This window comes from Contarinia nasturtii, unplaced genomic scaffold, assembly GCF_009176525.2.
Source record: "Contarinia nasturtii isolate CC-2019 unplaced genomic scaffold, AAFC_CNas_1.1 Cnas_scaffold_220, whole genome shotgun sequence".
Classification (NCBI taxonomy): Eukaryota; Metazoa; Arthropoda; class Insecta; order Diptera; family Cecidomyiidae; genus Contarinia; species Contarinia nasturtii.
In genome coordinates this window covers 3196507-3208501 of record NW_022197577.1, presented here as the reverse complement: position 1 = coordinate 3208501, position 11995 = coordinate 3196507, and the positions used below count along the sequence as shown (strand labels likewise).

Below are 11995 nucleotides of genomic sequence, written 5' to 3'. Positions count from 1 at the left end.
AACGAATTTCAATCCATCTAACGGTAAGATGAACTGTAACAAATCCATTGTCCATAATCTGAAAATATTTTTTCCAAAAACCAATAATTTAAAATGATTCGATTTATGAAACAAACACATATATTTAAAAACAGAAGATACAAAAACAATATGTGCAACCAAGTGCAGCGTTTGTGTTCTGTTTTCTTGTGCAATTGCTTCGAGTATATTTGTATAAGTTGTTTGGGCTCCTTTAATGTGTTTTCATTCTTTCTTTCGTTTCTCTGATTCTATGCCATTTGCGTACAAACATGTGTGATCCTCTCTAGGTAGTACGCGCGAACGCATTACATCGACTCGAAAGACGACCGATACACACAGTTTTTTGTATGCTTGACATGCGCATTATTGGATTATATGTGTATTTGTGTGGGTATGCTTCTGTCTCCAAAATGTGTTTGTCTTATTCTTTGCGATGTATACGTTTCATTGATATAAACGGCAAGCCACAGGCACTGCTTACTCAGTACATACAAACTTATTTTAGTATTTATCCGAATGCATGTTAGTTAACACGAAACTCTCTTTTTTTCGCCAGTTCGAGGAAAAGTTGTAAACGCAGATTTTTTCGACCGTTGAATGTTCGTAAATATAGTGAAAAAAAATTACAAAGTGAATTGAACTAAAAAAAATAAAACGACTCTGTATTGAAGAACAATTTTTCAATTGGAAAGTTGCGATCATCACCAAAAAATAAATTGTGAAGAAAAAACATGACTTCATCCAAATCGCAGTGAATGCTAATGTGTTGAAATTGATTTACGCGTGCTTTTATCGAACAAAAATTAAAAATATAAACAAACAGTGAAAGGTTAATGGAAAAAAGGCATCAAAATTATTAAAAAAATAAATCATTGTGAAATGTTTTTAAATTCTAAATCGGTTTGTTTATGAAATAGAAGTGATCTCAGCTACATTCGCGCTCCCCTTCAAAAAAAAAACATCCAATAAATTGTGGCAGTGCATTTCAGTGTATGTGACAATAAAACAAAATCATTGCAACAATTAGAATTTGGAACATCTTAATCAACGAATGGAGTGAAGTGTTTTTTTGACGTAGAAAACGGCTTGGCTGAAGAGAAAAACCAAATCAATGTATTAGAAAAACTTGTGGAATTTTCGTTAGTAAATTGAATCCAGCGATCAAACAAAAAGTCGTCTCTGTTACTATGAAAGAAAATCATTTCAAATGGTAGCATAAAATTCATTGTGTGTTTTCATGAAATGTGTATGTAAAGACAGTGCTCCGTATTCATTCATATTGTATTTGTGTATATGGTTCGTGTTTCTTTTCAGTTTGGCAGTCATACAAAGTGAAACAAATCATGTAATTTAATGTGAATCTGTGAAAATAACTGTGTCCATATTGAGTCGCATTTAGGCCGAGATTTTTCTGTGTGGATTCCAATACGATAAAGTGCTGGCACGATTGTCATGCATTTACATTTTAAACGGTGATTAAATAAAATTGTGAACGACAAAACGAGAGAGCGACAGAGAGCACGGGAGAGTAGAAGAAACGGAGGCATCAGTGTATCGTTATGTGTGCACAGTGATCAAAATATAAGTTAATCAAATCCTACAATTGGATCTTTCAAATGCAAACGAGATAGAAAGAGAGACAAAAAGTGGAAAAAAAAGACACGCATTTAACTACATTGAAGACAATTGATTTAAACCGACCAGTAAGTAAAATATGGTATTTTGTTTAAGTATTTTGTGTCATTCACGATTTAAGATGATTATATGTGTAAGAAGCCAGCTTTTTGAGTATAAACGCGACACAATGAATACGATTTGTGGCCACATTCGTTGCACAAGTGATTTTCTCTCTCTTTTTCACAAAATCGAACAACTTCCTAGACGCTCAGCTTAACTGGCCAAAATGTTCTGAACTTTAGTCACGATGTAACGCAACAACGAATTAAATAGAATCGATTTCATGGCTGTGTTTTGTTAATGCTGTTTGCTATTGCGACTGCTACTTATTTCACAAAACGAATATTTCATATATATTTTTTTGACAGTAGAACGCAAATAAGTTCAATCACTTTTCATTTCACTCTGCGTTTATTCGTCGGAAACTACTAAACGGAAAAAGCAGCTGTATCGACGATGTTTGTACGTTTAAAACAATTCTAAATTTAAATTGGCATCGCATATCGCACATCAAACAGCAACCGAAGAGAAAAAACAAACAAACGGCTAAAATCAGCATGTCTTGTATGCGCGCATCATACATTCTATACATACACTTCGTTCAAGTAACTTAATGCCAAAATTCACACTCATTTATTTTTAAATTGTTTTTCAAATTTTCCGAATTGATGCTGAAGAATTTCAGCGAATTCCGAACAAATTTTATCGAACTTTGGTAATTTCGATCATTTACGTTGAAATTAGAAGAGGTTGGATGGCTCTTCTTCTTTTTTCAGTTTTTCTTTGTATTTGTTGAAACAAAACAAAAATAAAAATTCTTACGGGAGTAACTTTTCCGCACGGTGGTGGATGTGTATTTTATTAAGCAAGTTCAAAATAACATTTGTTCGATTTTTCAAGCCATTCAAGCGGCGTAAAATTCGAGGCAAAAAAATATGTCTCAACTTTGGCAACGAAATATTCTTTAATTTAATAGCAGAAGTACTCGCAAAGCATTCTATTTTCTAATAAAATACTATAAAAATATATTTGACGTTATTTTTGCCATAAAAATAATTTTTCAAACACTTTTCATATAAAAGTCACATAAAATTTGGACTTTTGTATGGGAATCATGCCTGTGTGGTATCGTAAGGACGTGAAACTTTGCGCAGGTTATTTATTTCACAAAAAATAGCATTCGAAGAGTTTTGAGAAATTTTAATGAAAATTAAGAGTACCTTCCATACAAAATTTTGGATTTTTCGCTCAAAAATTACGATTTTGTATGGGAGGTACCCCCAATTTTGATTGAAATTTCTTCAAACTTTCGGAATGTTATTTTTTTGTGTGAATAAATAGTCTGTGCAAATTTTCACGTCATTAAGGTAACATACAGGCATGGCTCCCATACAAAAATTCATTTTTTTGTGATTTTTTCAAAGAAACTCTGGTAAAACTTGATTGTTTCACAAAACTAACTTCGAATTCGGTTTTCTCGTGCCAAAATATCCCCCATTACATATTTTTGAGTGTTTAAAGCTACGGACTTTTGGACGGAAATTTGACTCTTTTTCATAGGTATCATCACTACATGCATGAAATTATTTTCCATCAACCAATGTCGCTCAAAATCTAATGATATCTATTCCTCGCGACCCCCAATCATCCTGTATAGTCAGATTTTAAATAACTTTTTTGGGGGGAGAGTTATTGTGTTAACAAATTTTGCGTACGGCGGACAACGTACAACGTACAACGTGGAACAGACCCACAACAACCATGCTCAAAATGGCTTGATTCGGGTTCTCTGGCCTCGAAAACGTCCAGAAAAGATGTTTTTCAGATGTTGTAAATTTTGACCCATTGCAATACTTTCCTCTTACACACTCGATGTGTGCGGAAAAGTAAAACACATTCCCATTTTAAGTTTTTTCTTGAATGAAAAAATAATAATATCATTTTTCCCAATCTTCATCTTGCCGGTTCATTTTCATGTCGACATTTGCAATCATGCAGACAGTGTATAAATAAATCGGCACTTGTCTCATCTGAATGGAAAACAAAAGAGCAAAGGAAAATGCAACTCAAACCAAACAATAATAAATATTCTCGGGCAAAATGTTCCGAACCAAAGCGTAAACGAAGCGGAAGGATAAACTGCATGAATCAAGAGCTCAGCATAAATCTCAATGGAAAATTTTGCTGTAGAAACTACATTGAAAATGAGAAAAATCATTGACTAAAAACTGGAGGAACATCATTTTTTTAATGGATTAGTCAGATCGTATACATATGCCTATTTTCTGCATAATTTTATGAGTTTGTTCTTTGTTTATGGAACGCAGTTGAATGTTTTTACTCGAAATGTACCGAACGAATTAGGACGAGGCAATTTGCCGTCAAACACAACCAGATGTTGGAATGCATTCGATCCGAAGAAAATACGAACAAGTGAATTCAAAAAGCCAAAAAGAATAAAGTCATTCGTGCGAGCGAAGAAAATGTGTTTTTAACAAATCCCAACGAAAAAAAACACGCACACAAAACTGAAATGAATGGCACCAGATGAAACAAATACGATGCCGTTTGCATTATATGAATCTAGAGAGAGAGAGAGAGAGAGAGAGAGAGAGAGAGAGCGAGAGAGAGAAATAAAAGAAAAATATTGAAAGAAATTTATTGTTGCAAAGTGCCTTTACATCATCACATCATCAATTTTAAGATAAAATCGTTTTGTGGCCATGGCAATTTTTCGAATTCCAATCATTATTTAATACATTTATTAATGAAAATTGTGCAGTCTCGGTCTTGTGCGATTCACAGACACACTGACCTTTGTGTCAAAGACGTTTGTCTTAGACGCGCATACGCTGGGGAAAAATTAACAAGATAAACGATCCATTTTGTGCTCTCGGTGTTGGCACAACAAATGACTGTCTGACAATTCGATATTTATATTATTTCTTTCAAATCGACGATGATGCACATTTGAAAGCCAGATAGCTATAAATACAAATGAGTCCAATGGATTTCATGCACCTTTCACGATTTTGTTAAAAATATCATCAAAAAAAATTGAATCTTTTTTTTATTTCACATTTGAGACACAAGTCTTTTTCACTGTGTTCCCGTGCCGCTCAAATATTTTCTTCACGTAATATGTTTTTGTTTTTCTTTCAACGTTCTTGGTGCAGCACAAAACAACGCTTCCGGTGTGACATACGATTTGAGATCGGGTGTCTGTTTTTCATTCTCTTTCAACCTTTCCCTTTTCTCTCTTTCTCTCTCTCTGCGTTAAAGTTTTTTTTTTAAATTCAGCTCAGTTCATCTGATGCAGTATCTTCTTAATCCGGCACCAACTCAAACGTGCGCTTACTCGTGCATTCAGCACAGTGTTCACCATAAATCTCGATATTCGATCCCGACATGTGAAAATATTTGTGCTCAAGTGATTCAATATGCGACACACAAAATTCAAATAACAAAAAAACGACATGCTAGAAGCGGACACGCAGTCAGTCAAGTCAAATGAATCGCAGCAGCCAGCATATGTCTTCAACTATCAAATCTTCTTTAAATTCAACCATTTTTTTGAGATCCAAAAATGTTCGAGATTCCCTTAAGACCACATTTTTTTTCTCGTTGAAATTTTCTGTTTTTAAATTCAAAATCGACGGCAAAAAAATAGAAGTCATTTTATTCACACACACTGAGAATGAGTGCGATGCCACCGATGAATTAGAATTCAAAATGCAACACCAACAAATTTATCAACATCGAATATAATATCCGATTGACATAATATATGCGATCCGTTTTACTCTATTGTTTCCATTTTATTCTTTCCGTTTACCACATTTGTTTTTCATCATACTTTCCTCTTATGTTATGTTGAACATTTTAAAATGACAAACGTTATTTCCTGTATGCATTTTGTTCATTTCAATTACGAGTTGTAAAAAGTATCGCGCCAAAGTCTTCGGGATGCGAGACGGTTTCATGTCTTAACCATTTTGGAAAGTTAACCGTTTGAAATGTCAAGCAAAGAAATGTTCTACGAACAGAATTCATAATTTTGTTTGAAATGATCAAAGGCCATACAGTAACTATGCTATAGTTTATCGATGAGTTCAGATTGGCATTTTAAATCAGTTTCGGTTTTGATGATAATTTATATGTTGTTGCTTGTATGTGGCAGTTGTATGAGAAGAAAAAAAGCAAAGAAGAAAGAGAACGAGGAAGAGAGTGAAGAACGCAAGTTTATCAGAATGGTTGAAAATCTAAAAATAAATTCGCTATATCTGCGCTCATTTCGTATTACTTTGATGTTACTACAGTAGATTTGCAACCACTTGATTTTCTTATTTGCTGGTCTTAACGAGCGAGCGAATTGGGAAACAATGAAAAAGAGAGAAATGGAAAGAGACAGAGAGAGGGAGAAAGAATGTTGAACAAGAAAGATTTATTTACAAATAAACACTTTTCGCCTCGAACCACAAAAGAACGAAATCAATTTTTATTGCCGAGCACAAAAAAATGTTTTCCCCATACCTTAAAATACATACGAGTACTTTACCGTTTACATTTGTTTTGCTTTATTTAGATTATGTTGACATTACGGAAGAAAAAGAAGCTGATTGGTTGGTGCGCGTAAATGAATCGCCTTAATTAATTACTGGGGAAAAAACAAGCAAATGTAAGTATTGTTGTTTATATCAATGGTAACCGATGAACAAATAACTTTGATGTGAATTTGTATTTCACTTCCATTCAGATCTTTTTCACGTCACGCTTACCTCAGTCGCGCATTTAAAATTCTTCAGTGTGATCGCATTCTCTCTTTTTTTGTAATATGATTTGCGTAATGCGGCTCACCGAATGATGACTTGAATAAATAAATTGAATGAACGAATATATAAAAATCATATTAAGTGAACGATCCACGTACAATTAAGTATATATACACACACACGCATAGAGATAGCGATTCAACGATATGAAAACGGCAAATATGAATGTTTCCATTGTCATTGTTTTATCGTCAATTTTTAATTTATTATCATGTGCCAAGCTTGGTCGCATTCAACAACCATCCCATGCGATGCCAACAACATCCATGGAATTCATAAGCTCGTCAACAGGTATGTTCTGTGTTCATTTTTTCATACACAGGTATCTGATAAACAAACACAATATTTTATATTCCTTTGCTGTTGCTGCGTTTAATGAATGGCATTTCATTTATGAAAAAAAAAAACTTTAATTCAACTCAACTTATTTCTTCTTTTTTATAATTTTCACATTAAATTATGATTATAAAGATGGCAATGGTACGGATTTCTATACAAATGGGTCAACAAATAATGAAAACGATGGAAATGTGATTCAAACACAATATCAAAATAAAGGTGAACTGCCGTACTTCACGAATCCCGCCATTCTCAGTACGCATATTCGAAGAAATATCACCGGCACGGTGAAATTTCGATGCCCGGCTGCAGGTAAACCATCAACTTTTTTTGGTAATGTGAATGAAATTTTAATGAGTTTGTTTATTATCAAAAGGAAATCCCACGCCGAATATAACATGGACCAAAGATTCAATTGAGATAAAAAATACAGCAAAACTAACGAAAATGAAAAATAAATGGGCCATCTTTTTAAATGAATTAACGCTCAGCGATACAGGGGTGTATGTTTGCAAAATATGTAATGTACATGGATGCATTGAGCATGCTACTCAGCTTGATGTACAAGGTAATGCACACAAACAATGCATAAACAGTCATTAAAAGCGGTTTCATTTAATTTATCTTTTAATTTTAGATCACGATATTCATGACCTCGTACCAGCTGAAGCAACCCGAAATGGTTTGTATAAATGATTCTCTCCCATTTTCCTCTCTCTCTCCATATATATATTTTTGATTTTTTTCTTTAGATGAATTGTTGTCAAAACCTGATGAAATCTACAGTCAAATCCGTAGTCGTTCGATAGCGATGAAACAAAATCTTACAAAAGAATCAAACGGACAATTGGCGGTGGTTTCGACATTTACACAAAATACACAATCAAACAGTGATGAAACTCATTCAAAAGAATCAAATGACGATGAAAATCAATTTACTACCGGTTTTGATACAACCGAATCTGATATGGTAAGATAGAAATCAGCCTAGGCACAATTGACCAAATATTAAAATAATCGCTTATATTTTCAGGAGGAGTTGCACAATGAAAACCAAGAAAATGATGAGTTCTCGGAAATGGATGTTGATTTAAAAAATGGTGAAGCTCCATATTTTCCGAAAAAAACCACACTGTTGAAATTTTTACCAAAACCATCTGGAAACATGGCAAGAATACGGTGTATAGGAGCCGGTGAGCAAATAATACAACGTTATTTTGTTGCAATGAATCGTTAATTTTATCAATATTTTAATTTTCTTGCGCAGGAAATCCAACACCGAACATAACATGGACCAAAAATAACGAAGAAATCGTGAGGCACATGGGCACGGTTCAATATAAAAAATGGGCCATTATATTAGAAGATTTGACAACAAAAGATGCCGGAGACTACACTTGCAAGTTGTGCAACATACACGGATGTATTGACCACACAACTAAACTTCTTGTGGAAGGTAAATTACAACGAAACAATTCCATCCAATAAGTTTCTATTTCAGTTTATTTTACAAAGAAGCCGCTTTGTTTCTCAATCTCTTATTATGATTTGTTAAACAATTTATTTCGTTCATTCATATTGAATACCATTTTCATGTTTCAAAAATCTGATTGCGTAAATTTAAATCGCATGTAGATCGTTTTCCGGGTTCGCCGTACATTATAAAAGAGCAGCTCGTCAATGAAACGGCACTTGTTAACGCAAATATTACATTTAAATGTCCAGTTATCCAAAAAGAAGTAGCCGCACATATTACGTGGGCTAAATATCATGCGTTAAATGATTCCGATGATAATTTTACTTCGCCAATAAGTGCAGTTCGTCTTGAGGTACAACGAATATGTGATTTTTTTTTATTTGTCAATGGTGATGGGTATTTTTCTAGTTATTTCTAAATCTGGTTGTTGGGTCTCTTTACCTTTGATGGAAATTTTCTTAATTTGATTGATTTTTGCCAAAAATACATGGAATTTGGGATAAAAAAATTTAGTATATGTTTCACAGTGGGCAAATTATACTGGTGGAAGGAGGAAACTTGAATATTTCTGTTTGTTCTTTTAGATCGTGTAAAGCACAAACCAATTTTATCGGAAATACTACAAAATGCTACCGTTCTTGTTGACACCACGCACAAATTCAGATGTGAATTTATTTCCCATTCTCACGTCGGCGTTCAATGGATTCGCGCTGATTGTCAAAATTGTAGCAAAAATGCGACTATTATCGAGGTGATGGTTGATCTATCTATGTGGTTTAATTTACGTTAAGACTAACATCGTTTGGATTAACACACTCTCATTAAGTTATGCAAGGCATTTTAACAATAACACTAATAAAAGTAATAATTATAATTTGTTCGACGCCAGGGCACGTCGGATGTAGAAATCTAGAAGTATACGAACTGAATTAATTGATTTATGACTTGAAACAATAAAAACTGAAATTTCGCTGTACTAAAATTAATTGCATGTTTCCACTAATATGGTTCTATCTGGACGAAAAATGTAGTCTTTGTTCCAATTGATAAGTTTATTGTTGTATTTTCGACATTAGGTTGATGAAGATAAGTCGGAAGAGCTAGTACTTCATAATATCACACACGCCGACGAAGGATGGTACACATGTATTGCAGCAAACAGTTTGGGTCATACGACGGCCAGCGCTTATTTACATGTTGTTGACGGTTCGTTCATTTTTTAAATTATTATTTCATGGCATTTTGTGAGCGCATTAAAATCCAGATTAAATGATTTAATTTTGCAACTGATTTTATAGAATTAGAGGATGGAAAACGATTAATAGCTGGACACAAGCTAAATTCATTGCTGAGCTACATAATAATAGTATCGATGGGTGCATTGTTTCTCATTGCGATTTTCATCATGCTGATTGGTTTTAAGAAACTAAAACGGGAAAAATTGGAGAAACATCGTGCCATGGAAACGGTACATCAATGGACGAAAAAAGTGATTATCGTTAAACCAAATCAAGATGAGGTTGACGGTTCGGACGGACTTCAAATTCCAGTTATTCAAATTGAAAAACACCGTACAGCCGTCTATTGTAACGATCCATCGTTGATGAATGAATACGAATTTCCGCTCGACGCGAATTGGGAATTTCCACGGAATCATTTAAAATTTGGCCCAACACTTGGCGAAGGTGCATTTGGACGTGTCGTTTTAGCCGAAGCGTATGGCTTGGAGAAACCACAACAAACACAAATCGTGGCCGTGAAAATGGTGAAAGAAGGACATACCGATTCCGATATAGCCGGTTTGGTGCGTGAAATGGAAGTGATGAAAATGATCGGAAAGCATATAAACGTCATCAATTTGTTGGGCTGCTGCAGTCAAGAGGGTCCATTGTATGTCATCGTTGAATATGCACCGCATGGCAATTTAAAAGATTTCCTGAAGAAAAATCTTGCAATGGCTGACTACAATCTGCTCAATTCGCAACATGTTTTGACACAAAAGGAGCTAACATCATTCGCATATCAAGTCGCCCGCGGAATGGAATATTTGGCTTCAAGACGAGTAAGTATTCAACTTTTCAAATGGATACGATGCGATTGATTTTTAATATTTTATTTGATGATTTCAGTACATACATCGTGATTTGGCCGCACGGAATGTGCTAGTTTGCGAAAATAATATCGTAAAGATAGCCGATTTTGGTTTGGCGAGAGATGTACAAGAGACCGACTACTACAGGAAATGTAGCAATGGCAGGTTGCCAATCAAGTGGATGGCACCCGAATCTTTGAAAGACAGATTCTATGACAGTCAAAGTGATGTGTACGTAAATTAATTCGAAACGTGACCGAATCAAAGCAACAACCACAATTTCAATTCTCTTTTTCAATTTTCAATATAGGTGGTCATATGGAATATTGCTTTGGGAGATCATGACCTTCGGTGAACAACCATATCCAAATATTCTGTATTCCTCGGTGGAACTATTGGAATACCTAGAGAGAGGAATACGTATGGATAAACCAGCACATTGTCATATTGATATGTAAGTGTTTTATGGTTTTCATTCAATTTAAAAAACTATATGATTTGTGATTTGCGTTCTTTCAGATATAAATTAATGCGGCAATGCTGGAACTGGAAGCCAAGATTGCGACCTACATTCACTGAAATCGTTCTTTACCTCGATAATATTTTAACTACGTCTTCGAACCAAGAATATTTAAATGTGATTAATGGCCCGTACATCGACGATTCAGCCCCGAATAGTGATGGAGATGATCAGGATGTAACTGATGGCTTTCGTGGTCCTCCGGTGTGTCGGCCTTTTTTGCGATACAACTAGTAGGTGGTAGATATGGGACGTTTTTTTTTTGTGAAAAATTCAAGTGAACTCAGCAAAGTCAATATTTTAATTAGATCTGCAAAACAGATTAATCTAAGTTATATAAAATGTAAATTTTCATTTAACATCAAGAATAGTCAACATATCGAAAGCAACAAGAATAAGTCAAATTATTTGGACAAGAAAAGCAATGACTCCAAATAATGCATGCTTTTCGTCAAGGACTCATTAGATTGTCAAAATCGCATACTTTCTTCAAATGTACATACCAAAAAGTAAAATTAAACAAACCAAATCAAGTTCGAGCCTCTACGCATTTTTATCTAAAAAAAAATTTTACACACTAATAAAATCAAATGATCAGTATTTTTAAGTTGAAGTACATATATAAATATGGAATGAAGTTAAAGAATTATTTTTCAGATTTTGATATTCAAGATTAATTTTAGATTAATAAATTAAGATTTCAAAACGTGTAATACTTATAGCATTGTCCAGCATCATTTCCCCCTTTATATTCAATAACATAATAACAGGATACTTCTTATACAACAAATTTGTCATAGGACATTAGTCATTAGATTCAGAAGCTAGACATTTAAGGTTTCACACAAATTCAGTTTTATAGTTCTGCGATCGTGTTTATTTATGAAATGATGGACACATTTTACAAGGCAACTATGAATGAAATAAACAATTTTAAAAAGTAAAACATTGTTGAAATTGATTAAATAAAAATTTTCGGGTATTTCATTTAAGCAAAATTCCTTCAACTTCTAAATCGAATATTGTTTTATTCCGGA

At 33.9% G+C, this 11995-nt stretch overlaps 1 protein-coding gene across 4 annotated transcripts; it reads left to right on the top strand.

Annotated features, from left to right (window-relative positions):
- Positions 1-549: 549 nt before the first annotated feature.
- On the top strand, positions 550-11904 carry LOC116337088 (fibroblast growth factor receptor homolog 1-like). Of its 4 annotated transcripts, none has more exons than XM_031761400.1 (16): positions 550-1231; positions 1336-1724; positions 6284-6376; positions 6455-6821; positions 7002-7181; positions 7246-7437; positions 7507-7551; positions 7622-7839; positions 7903-8062; positions 8137-8325; positions 8505-8698; positions 9423-9552; positions 9645-10408; positions 10476-10669; positions 10749-10892; positions 10958-11904. In XM_031761400.1, exons 4-16 carry the CDS (start codon positions 6677-6679, stop codon positions 11190-11192), a joined length of 2790 nt encoding a protein of 929 aa, XP_031617260.1. In that variant the 5' UTR covers positions 550-1231; positions 1336-1724; positions 6284-6376; positions 6455-6676; the 3' UTR covers positions 11193-11904. The 4 variants fall into 4 exon arrangements, with proteins under 4 accessions (XP_031617260.1, XP_031617259.1, XP_031617261.1 ...); XM_031761399.1 differs by having other exon boundaries at positions 550-1267; XM_031761401.1 differs by lacking the exon at positions 8505-8698 and adding an exon at positions 8931-9097 and having other exon boundaries at positions 550-1724.
- Positions 11905-11995: the final 91 nt, after the last annotated feature.

Excerpts from the sequence above, each read along its gene's own strand:
- LOC116337088 (XM_031761400.1), top strand. The coding sequence starts at position 6,677 with ATGAAAACGGCAAATATGAATGTTTCCATTGTCATTGTTTTATCGTCA. Across the intron at positions 7,840-7,902 it reads ATACAACCGAATCTGATATG|GAGGAGTTGCACAATGAAAA; the intron begins GTAAGATAGAAA and ends TTATATTTTCAG. Across the intron at positions 8,326-8,504 it reads AACTAAACTTCTTGTGGAAG|ATCGTTTTCCGGGTTCGCCG; the intron begins GTAAATTACAAC and ends AATCGCATGTAG.